General features: G+C 39.5%; 1 protein-coding gene across 1 annotated transcript in view; it reads left to right on the forward strand.

Moving 5' to 3' along the window:
- The window catches only part of fhip2a (FHF complex subunit HOOK interacting protein 2), an 89,835-nt gene that overhangs the window by 61,274 nt on the left and 10,145 nt on the right, over positions 1–18,416 (forward strand). The window contains exons 9-14 of the mRNA XM_073027811.1: positions 2,020–2,096; positions 2,522–2,711; positions 10,547–10,716; positions 13,323–13,466; positions 15,428–15,518; positions 16,571–16,714. Coding sequence (XP_072883912.1) covers positions 2,020–2,096; positions 2,522–2,711; positions 10,547–10,716; positions 13,323–13,466; positions 15,428–15,518; positions 16,571–16,714 — 816 coding nt within the window. The remainder of the gene's footprint in view (positions 1–2,019; positions 2,097–2,521; positions 2,712–10,546; positions 10,717–13,322; positions 13,467–15,427; positions 15,519–16,570; positions 16,715–18,416) is intronic.

An 18,416-nucleotide genomic window follows, 5' to 3' on the forward strand; every position in this document is an offset into this window, starting at 1 on the left:
GTCCGAGACCCTTCGTCAGGACCTGATGAAGGGTCTCAGCTGGAAACATTGACTATACTCTTTTCCATAGATGCTGCCTGGCCTGCTGAGTGTCTCCAGTATTTTGTGTGTGTGGCTTGGATTTCCAGTATCTGCAGATTTTCTCGTGTTTGTGATTCTACCACAAGTGAGGTGTTGCATTTTGGGAATACCAACCAGGGTAGGTTTTATACAGTGAACAGTGGGGCACCGAGGAGTGCAGTTGAATACGGTCCATAATTCATTGAAAGTAGTGTCACAGGTAGAGGGGGTTGTAAAGAAAGCTTTTGGCACATTGGCCTTCATATATCAAAGTATTGAGTACAGGTGTTGGGATGTTATGTTGAAGTTATATAAGATGTTAGTAAGGCCCTAATTTGGAGTATTGTGTGCAGTTTTGGTCACCTACATAAAGGAAAAAATGTAAATAAAATTGAAAGAGTACAGAGAAAATTTACAAGGACAGGAGGAACTGAGTTATAAGGAAAGATGGAATAGGTTAGAACTTTATTCTCTAGAACATAGAAGACTGAGGAGAGATTTGGTAGAGGTATTCAAAATAATGAGAGGTGTAGATAGGGCAAATGCAAGCAGGCTTTTTCCACTAAGATTGGGTGAGACTACAACTAGAGGTCATGGGTGAAAGGTGAAATGTTTAAGGGGAACATGAGGGGAATCTTCTTCACTCAGAGGTTGAGAGTGTGGAACGAACGGCCAGCGCAAGCCAAGGACGTGATTTTAATTTCAACGTTTAAGAGAAAATTGGATAGATACATTGGAGGGGGGGATGTGGAGGGCTATGGTTCAGTTGCAGGTCTATGGGACTAGGCAACTTAAATGGTTCATTGCTGATAGGCTGATGGTCCTGTTTCATTGCTGTACTTTTCTATGATATATCTGAGGTGGTAAACTTTCAGTTACATGGTTATAATGCTTTTGCTATTTTAAAATGGTGTATCACCCAAGTTGAGTTCCACGGATCATCTACAAATAGCAACCAATATTGGAAACATTTCTGAAATAATTAATAAAAATCAAAAAACTGCAGATGTGAAAGTCCAGTATAAAACAGAATATGCTGAAAATATCCAGCAGGTCAGGTAGTATCTTCAGAAAGAGAAACAGTTAAGGATTCATGCAGATGAATGCTTATCAGTACTGAAAGAGAAAGAAAACAAGTTGGTTTGTAAGACAGTAGGTAGATCATGCTGTGATTTTAGGAGCCATTTTGATACAGACAAATTTCAGCCTATCAGAAATATTGTCTTTGTCCTATTCAGCCGTCCCTCAATATCTAGAAACTTAAGTGAATTTGTTTTCCTTCTTTCCCTCATTCTGTTTGAGTTTTTGACATGAAAGTCTAACTATCTGTTTTCCTTTCTCCAGATAATGCTTGAAATTTTCCAGTAATTACTGTTATGTTTCTGAAACAGTACTAAATGAAAAACTATATAATAATGTAATTCAAAAGTGCTTGCATTATTTGGGTTCCATTTGACAATTCTGCTTTTTGGGGATATCTTGATTCAGTGGGTCATGGAACTTCCCAGGATGTTTAAGCAATCGGGAAAAGATATATATACTGAGAGGTGAAGGAAGAAAATTAATCTGAAATTAAGTATATTGCAGGAAGTTTAAAAAAACTCACATTATACAGATGGAAATTATATTACTTACTAAATAATGTCTCAAATGTAAAGTAACTAAGCCAAAGGGTACAAACAAATAATATCAATTTGAGAAAATTAGTGTATACATTAAGAAAAACTTTAAACTTCGAAGAATGATAAATATTTTTTCCAATCCATTGTACAAAAACTGTTTAAAATTGGAAACTTGAGATTGCTAACAGAAAAGTATTTAGCTAAGACAAAATCTTTACATTGTCCTTTTCCTTAATGAATATTTGTTAGGTTGTATCATGGATTGGAATGTTTTATGATGTGGAGTACAAATAACCAATCAGCTGTATAATTCTTTATGCTGCTTTTCATTTTACAGGTCACTGCTGCTGCCTTGGCAAGAGCTATCCGAGAGAGATTCTTTGTCCCAGTTATGGAACCTCAATTGCTTCAGACGTAAGTCGCTTAATTTCTCCCATCATTTCACTGATTTGTTCTATTTGTCTTATAAAGTAAAGCAGAAGAGTGCTTTCAGTATTTTCCTGTAATTTTTAACCATTTGCTGCTATGGAAGTAATGATTGAGGGACACCATACCTGGAAATAGGGCGGATTTGCTTTCCCAGTCTTGACAGTTAGAGAGGTTGAATTCCTCAGAGAAAACATGTAAAAGTTCTGTCTATGTATTCAATGTGAAAGCTTGCATGAAAATGTAGTTGCTGTCATATTATAGTTCCTGTTCATTAAGCTTGCTTTATTCTGTATTTACCTGCTTGAAGAAGCCAGAAACCCTAATCTCAAGATGATTACGATAGTTTCTTTTTAAAAACCTCTTCAAGTCTGGATAATAATACCTAAAATATCTTTTCTTTGTGTGTATAGATCTGAGATCGGTATTCTGACCTCAATATCACTACTTAATCGCATCATCCGTCAGATCACGTCAAATGCAATGCTACAAGAGTTAGTTTTCTTCTTGTTAGGGGAACAGAGACAGCCTGAAGCACCTGGACACAATAAACATCAGCTGCGGTGCCGGCTCATAGAACACTGTGACCATCTGTCAGATGAGGTAAACATCGATAAATACAAAGCTTGCACTAACATGAAGCTACATTTCTTTTGTAAAACTTCTCCCATGTTTTTTCTTGCAATGTAACTCTGATGCAATTTTGGAAAATTGCAGTGCTTTGGCATGTGGCTCTCCAGGTTTTGTTTGTTAGACTCCCTTCCCACTCACAGGGGCCCCAGTTCCTGTGCTCAATTTCCATCAACGAATGAAAATCAAAAGAGCAAACGCAAATGCTGAAAATCTAAACTAAAAGCAGAAAATACTGGAAATATTGAGATGGTCAGGCTGATGAAGGACCCTATATCGGAACTGAGAAGCAAAGAAAAGAATATCATTAAGCTGCCGGCTGGGTAAAGGAGACGGGGATATCTCTTGTAGGTCAAAACCAGAGTGGCCACTGAGAGAATTGGAGCAGGTAGACAGTGACAACATGTAGAAAGGAATGTAGGAGTTGCAAATTGCAGAACAGGAAGATACGCCCAGCAGGTTAGGCTGGGCATAACCTCCACTTTATGAAAGTGGGGAAAAAACTGACCCATAGTACTCTCTGCTATGAACAGTCCACAAACACTACCTTGTTATTCCTTTTTTTTTTGCTCTATTTATTTAATTTTGTAATTTATAATTTTTTAATATATTTGCAGTATTTTACTGCTGCAAAATAACAAATTTCTCATCAAATGTCAGTGATAATTCTGATTAAATACAGGCAGAGGTATCATATTACTTGCAGTTATGGAATTTAGTATTGATTCCAGAAGGCTGCACTGTGCTCAGATGGAAGATGAGATGCTGTTCCTCAGGCTTGCGTTGGGCCTCATTGTTATAGTACAGGAGGCCATAGGCTGAGAAGTCAAAGTGCACAATTAAAGTGGAAGGCAACAGGAAGCTCAGAGTCACCCCGCAGTGTTGTACACAGATGCTCCACAAATCGTTTGCCCAGTCTGCATTTAGTTTTTCCAGTCTGCATGTTGTGAACAGTCTCCCAAAAGCTTCTTTCCTTCCTTCCCATTTCTAACAAGAGGTCTTTGACCTGAAGCATTGACTATTGTGCTTCACAGGCGCGGCCTGACCTGCTGAGTATTTCCACAGTTCCTGCGCTCCTTTACAATTCACCAGGGCCCCACTTCCTGTTCTCGCTTTCAACTTAACCAAGTTCACTGGAAAATTTATACCTTAAGACATCAAAAATTAAGTGAAGTATGAATTATAAATAGTCTGTAAAAGTGTGTCAGGCACCTGAGTATGCCAATTTATGATGACAGTTTTACTGTATTTCTTTGAACTTTTTTCTTTAAAAAAAACACTTCTTGTAGTATTTAAGGAATTGAGTAAAATCCAGGATTATTCAGTTTGTTCTAGCTCTTGCAATACAATTGAGTCACATTATTGAACATGCAGGCTATTGTGCTTGTTGGGTAAAATAGTGTATATTCAGTTCCTACCTCTCTCTTTCAACCTGTGTTAAGAAGAACAGTTCTTGTCGGGAAAACAATTCTGCTAAGCAGTATTGTCTTTAAAAGTGCACCAAATCCTTCAGCATTCAATTGCAATTAACGCAGATGAAGGAAATATATCCTTGGCATAGAGTCTGGCCCTGTGGCTTAGAAGGATAGAGAAAGGAGGAGGATGGCAGCAGTGATATGGGACTCTATAGTAGGGGGTCAGACAGGCAATTCTGTGGACGCAGGAAAGAAGGTAGTTTGCCTGCCAGGGTCCGGGATGTTTCTGATCATGTCCATGATATCCTGAAGTGGAAAGGAGAACAGCCAGAGGTCGTGGTACATATTGGTACCAATGACATAGGCAGGAAAAGGGAGGAGGTCCTGAAAGTAGACTACAGGGAGTTAGGAAGGAAGTTGAGAAGCAGGACCTTTCTGGATTCTGCTTGTGCCACGTGATAGTGAGTATATGAATACTCACCTTCTGAGGTGGAAGATAAATACATGGCTGAGGGATTGGAGCAGGGAGCAGGGATTCAGAATTCTGGATCATTGGGACCCCTTTTGGGGCAGGAGTGACCTGTACAAAAAGGACAGGTTGCACTTGAATCCCAGGGGGACCAATATCTTGGTGGGGAGGTTTGCAAGGTTGTTGGGGAGAGTTTAAACTAGGATTGCTGGGGGGGCGTGGGAACCAAACTGAAGAGACGGAGGAAGAGGCAGTTGGTTCACAAATAGAGAAAGCTTCGAGACAGTGCGAGAGGGAGGATTGGCAGGTGATAGAGAAGGGATGCACTCAGACCGATGGTTTGAGATGTGTCTATTTTAATGCAAGGAGTATTATGAACAAAGCGGATGAACTTAGAATGTGGATCAGTACTTGGAGCTATGATGTTGTGGCTATTACACAGACCTGGATAGCTCAGGGGCAGGAATGGTTACTTCGAGTACCAGGCTTTAATGTTTCAGAAAGGACAGGGAGAGAGGCAAAAGAGGTGAGGGCGAGGCACTGTTGATCAGAGATCAGCAGGAAGGGATCAATAACTCTACTAGGTGTTTTTTCTTGACACAATATGTAGATAAGCCTACAAGAGGAGAGGCTGTACTTTATCTGGTATTGGGAAGAGAACCTGGTCATGTATCAGGTCCCTCAGTGGGAGAGCATTTTAGAGATAGTGATCACAATTCTATCTCCTTTACCATAGCATTGGAGAGAGATAGGAACAGACAAGTTAGGAAAGTGTTTAATTGGAGTAAGGGGAAATATGAAGCTATCAGGCAGGAACTTGGAAGCATAAATTGGGAACAATTGTTCTCAGGGAAAAGTACAGAAGAAATGTGGCAAATGTTCAGGGGATATTTGTGTGGAGTTCTGCATAGGTACGTTCCAATGAGACAGAGGTTATGGTAGGGTACAGGAACAGTGGGGTACAAAGGCTGTTGTAAATCTAGTCAAGATGAAAAGAAGAGCTTACAAAAGGTTCAAAAACCTAGGTAATGATAGCGATCTAGAAGGCTAGCAAGAAGGAGCTTAAGAAAGAAATTATGAAAGCCAGAAGGGGCCATGAGGATGCCTTGGCGGACAGGATTAAGGAAAAACCCAAGGCATTCTACAAGTATGTGAAGAGCAAGAGGATAAGTCGTGAGAGAATGGGACCAATCAAGTGTGACAGCGTTGAAGTGTGTATGGAACCAGAGGAGAAAGCAGAGGTACTTAATGAGTACTTTGCTTCAGTAGTCACTACAGAAAAGGATCTTGATGATTGTAGGGATGACTTACAGCGGGCTGAAAGGCTTGAGCATGTAGATATTAAGAAAGAGGATGTGCTGATGCTTTTGGAAAGCATCAAGTTGGATAAGTCGCTGGGACCAGATGAGATGTACCCCAGGCTACTGTGGGAAGAGATTGATGAGCCTCTGGCGATGATCTTTGCCACATCAATGGGGACGGTAGAGGTTCCAGAGGATTGGAGGGTTGCGGATGTTGTTCCATTATTCAAGAAAGGGAGTAGAGATAGCCCAGGAAATTATTGACCAGTGCGTCTTACTTCAGTGGTTGGTAAGTTGATGGAGAAGATCCTGAGAGGCAGGATTTATGAACATTTGTAGAGGCGTAATATGATTAGGAATAATCAGCATGCCTTACAAGCCTGATTGAATTTTTTGAGGATGTGACTAAACACATTGATGAAGGAAGAGCAGTAGATGTAGTGCATATGAATTTCAGCAATGTATTTGAAAAGGTACCCCATGCAAGGCTTATTGATAAACTGAGGAGGCATGGGATCCAAGGGGACATTACTTTGTGGATCCAGAACTGGCTTGCCCACAGAAGGCAAAAGGTGGTTGTAGATGGGTCGTAATCTGCATGGAAGTCGTTCACCAGTAGTGTGTCTCAGTGATCTCTTCTGGGACCCCTACTCTTCATGAATTTTATAAATGACCTGGATGAAGAAGTGGAGGGATGGGTTAGTAAGTCTGCTGATGACACAAAGATTGGTGGTGTTGTGGATATGTGGAAGGCTGACAGAGGTTACAGTGGGACATTGATAGCATGCAAAACTGGGCTGAGAAGTGGCAGATGGAGTTCAACCCAGATAAGTATGAGGTAGTTCATTTTGGTAGGTCAAATATGATGGCAGAAGGGTGCTAGCTTTCATAAGTTGAGGGATAGAGTTTAAGAGTTGTGAGGTAATGATGCAGTTCTATAAAACTTTGGTTAGGCCACACTTGGAGTACTGTGTCCAGTTCTAGTCGCCTGACTATAGGAAGGATGTGGAAGCATTGGAAAGGGTACAGAGAAGATTTACCAGGATGCTGCCTGGTTTAGAGAGTATGCATTATGATCAGAGATTAAGGGAGCTAGGGCTTTACTCTTTGGAGAGAAGGAGGATGAGAGGAGACATGATAGAGGTATACAAGATATTAAGAGGTATAAATAGAGTGGAGAGCCAGTGAAATACCCTGTATTTCCCAGGGTACCACTGCTCAATACAAGAGGACATGGTAAAGGGTGGGAAGTTCAAGGGGGATATTAGAGGAAGGTTTTTTACTCAGAGAGTAGTTGGTGCGTGGAATGCACTGCCTGAGTCGATGGTGGAGGCAGATACACTGTGAAATTTAAGAGACTACTAGACAGGTATATGGAGGAATTTAAGGTGGGGGGTTATATGGGAGGCAGGGTTTAAGGGTCAGCACAAGGGCCTGTACTGTGCTGTGCTATTCTATGTTCTATATGTAAGATAGTATTAACGGTAAGACTCTTGGCAGTGTAGAGGATCAGAGGGATCTTGGGGTCCGAGTCCATAGGACACTCAAAACTGTTGCGCAGGTTGACTCTGTGGTTAAGAAAGCATATGATGCATTGGCCTTCATCAATCATGGGATTGAGTTTAGGAGCCGAGAGGTAATGTTGCGGCTATATAGGACCCTGGTCAGTACTGTGTTTAGTTCTGGTCACCTCACTATAGGAAGGATATGGAAACCATAAGAAAGGTGCAAAGGAGATTTACAAGGATGTTGCCTGGATTGGGGAGCATGCCTTATGAGAACAGATTGAGTCAACTCGGCCTTTTCTCCTTGGAGCGATGGAGGATGAGAAGTGACCTGACAGAGGTGTATAAGATGAGAGGCATTGATCGTGTGGATAGTCAGAGGCTTTTTCCCAGGGCTGAAATGGCTAGCACGAGAGGGCATAGTTTTAAGGTGCTTGGAAGTAGGTACAGAGGAGGTGCAGGGAGTGGTGAGTGCATGGAATGGTGATGGTGGTGGAGGTGGATGCGTTAGGGTCTTTTAAGAGACTCTGGACAGGTACATGGAGCTCAGAAAAATAGAGGGTTATTGGTAACCCTGGGTAATTTCCAAGGTAAGGACATGTTCGGCACAGCTTTGTGGGCCAAAGGGCCTGTATTGTGTAGTAGGTTTTCTGTGTTTCTATGTTTTTTTTGCAAGTGCACTAAGAATTGTGTGCAAGTATATGCTTTTGAGTATTCCACAGAAATTAACAAGTTTCTTTAAGACAAGTCAAGGAGAAAGGTTCAATAACATTTATATCAAGCTAGAATCTAAAGCTTGTATTTTAATAATTTAATGGTTTAATGCAAGTGGTAATTCATGCTTCTTTATCATGTTTTAAATGTTTTCTGCCACTAGGTGGGGCTGTTTTCCTTTGCAAAGGTAATTACATTAACTAAGCTGGATGTTATCCTAAAATCAGTTGGTCAGTGAGGAGAATTGCTGCTTTGAGGTGCTCACCTGGGATGATATAGGCTGTGACCGGTGAGAGGGCTTAGGGAAGTGAAGATTGGAAGAGCCAACGTTTTAGCATTTTAGATAGATCCAGAAAGTAAGTGCAAATGATGAACTTGCCAGGTCCAGCGGTACTTTCTTGCCTTTGGTACCTGATTCCCTGTAGCTGGTGAAGGCCGTGAGGAAATCCACACCAGTCAGACAGCATCTGCAGAAATTTTCAGGTTGAGGACATTTTATCAGAAAAACTGGGAAAAGACATAATTATTGGTTAGAGACATGAAGAGGGACTGATTGGGCAAACGGGAATATCTCTCATAGGACCAGGTCAGGATACCTAGAGGGATAAGCTGTTAATGAAGTTAGTTAATCGATTAATAAAGGCATTTAGCTGGGGGGTGGGGGTGTTCAAAGGGGCATGTAAAAGCTGCACACTTCAGATCAGAGCTGTGGGAAATGACCAGCAAATCAAACAGTGTTAATGGAAAGAGGATTATTAATATAACCTTTAGCAAAACAGCTCTGTTCTGATACAGACAAAGTGAATTATCTGAAATGGTTGTACTCCATATTGAGCTCTGAAGTCTGCACTGTGTTTGAAAGATAAAGTACTGTTGCTTAAGGCTTCATTGGGTCTCATTGAAGTGATAAGCCACAGACACACGGGTCATTGTGGGATGGAGATTCAAAGGGAGAGTCAGAGTGCTGAGATTACCTCTGTGCATTGAACAAAAATTCTCTGTGAAGCAGCCACCTAATGCACATATAATTTCTCCAGTGTATAGTGATATCCACTTGTAATATCCAGTGTTTCCTTGTCTACTGACACTGCCTATTCTGCCGGCGTTTCTGTTGTTTTATATTGCCTCTTTGTTTACTTTCTTTCTAATACCCTCATTAATCTATCAATCAGATGACTTCATTTTGGGCCTACCCTTTCAGACAGATTGCCTTATCTGCCTGTCCCTTATTCTCCCTGCAATTTAAAACTAAACTTTAACAGTACTGATGAAATATCTTCAACCTGATATTGACTCTTTCTCTTTCTATAGATGGTATTTGGTGTTTTCTTCATTTTTTTGTTGTGTTTTTGATTTTTGGGTTTTCATTTACATTCAATTGTTTTGATTCTGATGGATGTAACCCTATTATAATATTTAAGTGACCAATCGGTGTCCTGTTAGACTATTAATTGTCACACTCCCAAACAATCACAGTTCTATGGAGTTAAAATTCTCTTGTTACTTAAATCTCTGGTGACATTGTTTAATTGACCTTTAAATTACTCATAGTACCAAAAGAGCTGGCAGATAGCTGATAATCTGATTTCAAGGAAAGCTACTACTTTGCTACTGAGATCAATCCCAACTTTTTAAAAAGTCTCCCTAAGAGATGTCAGATTTGCCTAGATATGTCAGCACTAATTGAAGTATGCAGACATTTGGGACTCTTGAACAAATGTCAAAGTCACAAACTCTGCTGAGGTGATTCATCAATCCCGAAGCAACTGTGCTTTGCCCTCTGACTCCTCATGGAGTAGGTTGCCACGTAAACTGGAAGATCTGTCTGCTAAGTGACACATGTTCAGCAGACATTTATGTCAAACTGGAAGGAAAACGAAGTACAGAAATGTGAGTAGAAGGTATTTTCCTTTTTTTAAAAAAAGTATTGAAGTAAATATATTGAATTATTTCATAATTTTAAATAGATTGAGTGTCTTTGAATTTTCAATCTCCTTGACTTAACTGGTTCTCAAGGCATTTCAGGTACAGACCTTGCCAGTTGCAATTAGAAAATGGTGTGCTCTTCAGGGAGCTGATGACTTCACAGTGGAAGACTGTGGGGTAGGCATCTAGGGCAAGTTGCATACTAAGATGGAAGATCCATACTATTGTTGGTTGAGTCAAATGCACTCGTACCCAAACAATTGCTCTAAAGAAAGCAGATTATCTGTGATGCAGTTGTGCATTTCTCACCAAAGGTTAATGGTATTAAGTTATTTAAATGAATGCAGCATTAAACTATCATGTTTGAATTCTTAATATATATCATTGTGTGCAAGTCTGTAGCCTTCCGGTCAAGCAATTAGTTGTTCGTCAGATAGTATGTAATGGGATGATTGAAGGTATTTACTATGTCTTACAGATCAGTATAATGACTTTGCGAATGTTTGAGCATCTATTGCAAAAGCCAAATGAGCACATTATTTACAACATGGTGCTAAGGAATTTGGAGGAACGGAACTATGTGGAGAATAAGCCACCTTGCCAAGAAGACAAGGATATAGTTGAGAATGGACAAATAGCAGGAGCAGTGTGAGTTTTTAATTTCTTTTTACCTAGTTGCTAATTTAGTCCTGGTTCACATTAACATTTTTATTGAATACATTGAAGATGAATGAAATGGAAAGGTCCGTTTATTTCTCCAAGTGAGACCACTGTATCTGTTTTATATGTATACGGTACTTTTAACGCCTTCGTAATATTTTATGTATCAGCTTTTCTAATTTCAAAAGATGAAGTATCTATATTTAGCTAGTAGTAATTTGAATGTAGGCGGTTTGCTCCTTTGTTAAACAAATGTGAAATCCTTCATTGAAGTTTAAGTAGGAACAGTACTGTAGTTCAATTCTGTTCTTTCAGCATCTTGGCATTATATTTGGCCCCAAAAAATGCTGCCCAGGATATTTGGAATAAGGCATATTGCTTGGGTTGAAGAGAAAAGGGTTTAAACAGTAAACATGCATGTATAAAATATAACGTGTCAGTCCATAGGCTCCTCTTGTGCTAAGTTGAGGCCACCCTCAGAGGCAGGAACACCTTATATTCATCTGGGTAGCCTCCAAGCTGATGGCATGAATATCAATTTCTCCTTCCAGTAAAGAAATTCCACTCCTCCTCCTCTACTCACCACCCTGACCTTTTACCTCTTCTCACCTTCCTCTCAACACCCCAGGTCTCTTCTTCTTTCCCTTTCTCCTATGGTTCACTCTCCTCTTCTATCAGAATCTTCTGCTCCAACTCTTGACCTTTCCCACCCACCTGGCTTCATCTATAACCTTCCAGCTAGCCACTTTCCCCTTCCCCCCACCTTTTTATTTTGGCATCTTCTCCCTTCCTTCACAGTCCTGAAGAAGGGTTTCAGCCTGAAACATTGACAATCTATCAGTTTCATAGATGCTGCCTGACCTGCTGAGTTCCGCCAGCATTTTGTGTTTTGCTATGTATCAAACATTTTCTACAATCAACCTGAAGCATGTTGTTGGAAGAACTCATCAGCTTGGAGAGAAACAGGATCAATAATCCTTCATTAAAAGTGAAAAGATGTTTAAGGCACAGAATGGAAGATTGACAAAGGGAATAAATGTGATACATTTAACCCAAAGTCTTTGACAATATTCACCTGTATCATATCATAATAATGGACAGACAAAGGAGAATTGGTTAATGTTGTGTATGTGGATTTTCAGAAGGCCTGTGACAAGGTGCCACATGAGGCTGTTACAGGGAAGATCCTAGCATGGGTAAAGCAGGAGGAGGCAGAGAGTGGGAATAAGGAAGCCTTTTCTGGTTGGCTGCCAGTGACTAGTGTGTTCCACAGGGGTCTGTGTTGGGACTGATTCTTTTTGCATTATATTTTAATGATTTGGATGATGGAATTGATAGCTTTGTTGCAAAGTTTGCAGATGAGACAAAGTTTAGTGGAGGGGCAGGTAGTTTTGAGGGAGTAGAGAGGCTACAGAAGGACTTAGATTAGGAGAATGTGCAAAGAATGGGCAGTTGGAATATTGTGTTGGGAAGTGTATGGTCATGCACTTTGGTAGAAGTAATGAAAGTTGACTTTTCTAAGTGGAGAAAAATTACAAAAAACTGAGGTGCAAAGAGACTTGGGAGTGCTTATGCAAGATTCCCTTAAGATTAATTTGCAGGTCGATTTTGTGGTGAGGAAGCCAAATGCAGTGGTAGCATTCATTTCAAGAGAACTAGAATATAAAAACAGGAATGTAATGTTGAGACTTTATAAAGCAGTGGTGAGACCTCACTTGGAATATTGTGAGCACTTTTGGGCCCCTTATCTTAGAAAGGATATGCTAAAACTGGAGAGGGTTCAAAGGAGGTTCATGAAAATGATTGCAGGTGTGAACATATTGTCATATGAAGAGCGTTTGATGGCTCTGGGCCAGTATTCTCTGGAAATCAGAAGAATAAGGTGTGTCCTAATTGAAACATATTGCATGGTGAAAGGCTTTGATAAAGTGTCTGTCGAAAGGGTGTTTCATATGGTGGGAGAGTCTAAGACCAGAGGATACATCCTCAGAATAGTGGGGTGTCCTTTCAGAATGGAGATGAGGAGGAATTTCTTTAGCCAGAGAGAGGTAAATTTATGAAATTTGTTACCATATTTAAGTTTGATAGATTCTTGATTGGTCAGGGCATGAAGGGATATGAGGAGAAGGGGGCTTAGAGGAGAATTGGATCCACCATGATGAAATGGCAGAGCAGACTCGATGGGCCAGAAGGCCTAATTCTGTTCCAATATCTTAAGGTCTTATAATTATGCTCCCTTTTCTCTCCATTGCTCCCTGTTTTTGCTGCTTAAAACATGATTGTTTTCTCACTTTTCCAGTTCTAATATTGGGTCATTGATAATATTCATCTCTCTTTGCAGTTGCTGCCTGGCCTTCTGAGATTTTCCAGCATTTTCTTTTTGTGTTACAGATATGAAAGTACTCTTCTAAAGGCTTTAAGCTGCATTTGAAAGGATATAATCCATTCCAGTAAAGTTGGCTGTTTTTGGTTTAAATGAGCAGAGCATTTGGCTCTCACAAACTCGTGGTTGTCCTTCGATGAAATCTTGAGCATGCTGAGTGTTCATTTATTAGATATTATGCAGTATTTTTAATCCTGATTCCATTCTACAGTGACTTGGAAGAAGATCCACTTTTTACAGATCTGTCACCTGATAACAGAATGCTGGGCTCCAACTGGCTAACTGCATCCCCACCTCCAACTCCAGACCACATAAAAACTGATGGGAAAACAGAAGTGCATAAAATTGTAAATAGGTGTGTAAGAAGTTTAATTGTTTTCTTTTCACATGAAACCTATTATTTATATATTTCTTTTCAGTTATGCAGTTAAATTGGAATATTAAATGTTGATTATCTATTCTTGTGCTCTTTAGTATTTGGGATGGATTCAGAAAATATGCTTGCACAATTTCCATTAACAATATTGGACACCTTTTTTTCTACCGGTTCTGTGTGTCAGGAAACTTTAAACATTAATGGCTGAAAACTAAACTTCCTGGGAGTTTTTTGTTGTTAGTACTTTGCACTTGGACATTGGAATGAAATTTTATGCAGTGTATCACTGTTTCCACTAAATTTAATAGCAGTTTTGTGCCAGTGCAGCTGACCTTTTGTCCTACTACTGGACTCCTTACTGATTACAGAGGCATAGCTTAACTCTTTTGAGCTAAAGGATTGGGTGCACTTTATATTTAGCTATCAAGCTGCCCTGTTTCTTTGATAGGGCGTGCTGTCATAAATGGAAATCCTATGCTGAAATATATGGTTAGCAACTTTGGCTCTTTTTTTCTTTTTGTCCTTTTAAGCTTTTATTTTTATTTAATATTTCAAACTTAAGTTTATATCAACTTTTTTTCAAATGCCTCTGAACATCAGAGGAATTTAGAGGTAAATAAAAGACCTGTAATAACATTTGCTGTTAAAATGCATTCCATCCAATACATGGGTTAGTTTTCAGGGTTTGCCACTTGAAGACTACTTACCACACATGGACCTTTACACTTTGCAGTGTGCTTCCACAGAGGTTATACTCTCAATGGATTAGTGCATCTGTCGGCAGTGGGAAGAGGGGTGGAGGGAAAGGGCACGATACAGAAGCTGGGCCATGCACAGTCCAGTCCCTTCAGATTACTTAGCAGCTTTGAAAGTGAATTATACCTGAGCTCATAACTCAGCTGGCTGTCAAGCTGTGTGCAACATGATGCCATTTTGATCCAGAAAGACCTTAGTTATTTTCCAAACAATTTGGAATCAGTGTGTTGAAAATTTTGCCATTTGCAGTCCTCCTCAAACTAAGCATACACTTAACAGACAAGGGCAGACTATCAAACTTACAACAGCAGAAACATTTGAACAATAGCATAGCAATCCTGCTCTAAAGGGTTCATCAGTAACTCATTGAAATTTGGCAAGTTTGCAAGGAAAGCAAGCATTCCTGTCTTTCTTTTTCATAACTGCAGGTCATCACAAAATTCCTTTTAATTGAAGTAACAAAAAAGGGCAGCAGCAGTTTGTCCATAGTGAAATACAAAATATAGTCATAAGTAAATTGGCATTTCTCAAAGAAATCCACTCAAATGTTGTTAATGGCACAAATACATTTTCTGAATATAGTTATACTGGGGTGTCATGGTAGCATCACAGTTAGTACAGCGCTATTACCGCTCAGGGCATGAGAGTTCAGATTTAAATATAGGCGTCCTCTGTACGCTAGTTTGAATGTTTCTTCCCATGTGGGTGTGGGCTTCCTCCGGGTGCTCCAGTTTCTTCCCACAGCCCAAAGACATACCAGTTAGTAGGCTAATTGGTCATTGTAAATTATCCTGTGATTAGTTTAAGGTTAAATCAGAAGCTTACTGGGTGACATGGCTCAAAAAGCTGGAAGAGCCTGTTCTGTGCTGTATCTCTAAATAAATAAAAATAACTAAGTAATTCCTATACTTGGCGTCATTGTTGTTAATTGCTAGGGGTTGGCCAAGGCGTGAGAAAATGACCACTCAATTTCATTTACTGAGAAATTAGATGCTGTCTTGGGAATTCAAGTTTCAAGGAATTTAACCAAACTTCTAAGTATAAATTGGAACGAAGACTTATCAGTGTAACTTTAATATGAAAGAGCTCATCATGAATCATATTTCACGTACCTGCAAAATATATATTGATTTGATTCATAATCAGAAGTAACAGTTCTTTTCAAAATTTATTCGATCTTTCAGTTTTCTCTGTCTTGTTCCTGATGAAGCAAAGTCGTCTTACTATGTTGAAGGTACTGGATATGATACCTACCTCAGAGATGCACATAGGCAGGTAAGGGATATAAGTGCTCATCTTACAATATAGGCAGTAAGTTTCCATATTTGTGTTGACAACGTCTTTTATTTCTTCTCTGCATTTTGATTCCATGCATTTTGCTGTCCTGTTCTACCACTGAAATCTGTCTGTGGACAAATCAGAATTTTACAGCAGCCAAGAAAGCAACATTTGGACTCAGCATCTGGAGATTCCCAAAGATCTTTCTACTGGATACTCATCCTCCTTTCTGGCTGTTGGTTCAGGATGAATTTTATGGTGCACTAATTTGATATCTCAGTGACCATGAATGGACCTTCCAATTCTCTATATAGTTCACCACCCAGCCTGTTCTTGTCACTCTCCGAAATAATACCAGTCTCTACTTCAGCTGTGTCCAAGTTGATGATTGCTACTCTAATATACACCTTCTTATTCAATATATCTTTAATCACAGCATTCCTAGCACTACCCCCATCTCCCCTGCCACTGAGCTTGATACCACTGATTTCTCTCACATTCTGAAACATTTCTGCATTGTTCAAAGCCTGAAGTATTATTAAAGTTTTAAGTCCTGTTAAAGTTGAAGTTTGTAATTTCCAATGAAAAGTAGCTTTAGACTTTCTGGTGCAGTATAGTAACATCTTAAATTCATGAAAGTATCAGCTATTCTTCCTGTAGTTTTTAAAAGCAGTGAAAGAAGCACTATAATTTTTTAACTGTTTTCTGAGTCTGCATCCTAACAATACTAATTGCTAGTTCTAAGATGAAAGGAAATTATTCCTGAGTGTGAAGGCATTAAATATTAGATGCTGGTTGTAAGAACGTGATTGGTTTTACATAGCTTGAGATCACTTTATTCTTTTGAAGATTCTTTATGAGCAATGTCATAAATATATGAAAATATAATTCGACTTACAATTCATCTGGGAATTTTACCATCAAAATAATTTAATACAAGGTATAAGGTGCCACAATGGGCTGCTTTCTTCCATTACTGACAGGAGGAAGAATTAGTTAATTAATTGGTTTTCTTTGCTTGAGTTAATTAATACTGATTTCATTAACAGTTCCGGGATTGTTGTGGTAACTGTATGAGGTGGGACTGGCCAGGAACACCCAAACCGTTGGAGAAATGTAACCTGGAGTCCTCTTTCTATGAGGGACATTTTCTAAAAGTACTATTTGATCGAATGGGCAGGATACTTGATCAGGTACTGTGAAATAGTTGAAATTATTATCACTGTTTATTAGAGAAAAGAAGGCATCCTAATATTTAGATTCTGTTTGCACACTCCAGAATTTAGAAATAGAACTGATTGTGTGTGAAATTAAAGTGACAGCCCGTCATTGAAGGGGTTTTATTATTGCTGTCTTCTGATGGTAGAATGGACCAAATTCATCCCAGTATGCAAAATAACAAATTACTTTTCCTTGGTATTGGAAGTCAAGAGTTTCAATGTGGAGCTTTTGTTACTGTACCATAAAATGTCCTGTGATACATTTACTGAAACAAGTCCGTTTATAATTTGTATTGTTAAACTGCTGCTACACCTGAACGATCAATAGTTAGACCAAAAGACATAGGAGCAAAATTAGGCCATTTGGCGCATCGAGACTTTTCCACCATTCTGTCATCGCTGATCCTTTTTTCTTCCCCCTCCTCAGCCTCTCCCCGTAACCTTTGATGCCGTGGCCAATCAAGAACCTATCTCTACCTTAAATACACCCAACTACCTGGCCTTCACAGCTGGCCTGTGGTAACAAATTCCATAAATTCACCACCCTCTGGCTAAAGAAATTTCTCCACATCTCTGTTTTAAATGGATACCCCTCTTTCCTGAGGTTGCATCCTCTTGTCCTACACTCCCCCACCATGGGAAGCATCCTTTCCACATCTATTCTGTCTAGGCCTTTCAACATTCAAAAGGTTTCAGTGAGATACCCCCACATCCTTTTGGTACAGCTGGTACAGGCTCAGAGCCATCAAACATTCCTCACATGATAACCCTTTCATTCCTGGAATCATCCTTGTGAACCTGTTCTGAACCCTCTCCAATGTCCACACGACTTTTCTTAGATGAGGAGCCCAAAACTGTTAACAATATTCAAGGTGAGGCCTGAATTAAAGCTGAATAAAATAAACATGAACGTTAAAAAGAGCAATGGACTAAATCTCACAGCTCCACAAATCTGGTTCACTCAAGGTTAAAATCATGGTATAAGATTTCCCTAGTTTCACTTTCCTCTGTCGCCATTTCTTTTGGTGCCTCTGATGTCAGAAAATGAGATGGTTTCAGTCCACACTCAACATCTGTAGCCCCCTGCAGTGCAAAGTTTGAATGATTTGCAATCCTCTGGAAAAATATTTCCCTCATAAGTGGGTGATTATGTTTTAATGATTTAGACTTATACCTGAATCAAGAGTTCCCAACCTTTTTTATGCCATAGGCTGCAACCATTAACCAAGGTGACAGTGGACACAGGTTGGGAACCCCTGACCTTCCATGGAGTTATAAAGCTATTTGTGGATGACACAAAAAATCACTATGTGGTTGACAATGAGGAAAACTTAGATTGCATTAGGTATCTAAAGACTGTGAAGAAAAATGGTAAATGAAATTCAGCTTGGCAATGAGTGAGGTGCTGGATTTAAGGAGTTGTAGCAAGAAAAATGCACGATAGGAAGATACTGAGGGATGAAGTTGGACAAAGGGACTTTGTGGAGCTTAGATCTACAGATCTTCAAACATAGAACAGGTCAATAAGATGATTAAACAGCACTTTTTTAGCTGAAACTTAAGAGTAGAAATGTAGTTAGATCACAAAGTGCTCTGTCGTGTAATTCCAGTCACCATGTAACAGGAAATAAATGATTACTTTGGAAAAAATGAAGAGGAGATTATTAAAGGTGGT

The sequence above is a fragment of the Hemitrygon akajei genome, chromosome 23 (genome assembly GCF_048418815.1).
Source record: "Hemitrygon akajei chromosome 23, sHemAka1.3, whole genome shotgun sequence".
Taxonomy (NCBI): Eukaryota; Metazoa; Chordata; class Chondrichthyes; order Myliobatiformes; family Dasyatidae; genus Hemitrygon; species Hemitrygon akajei.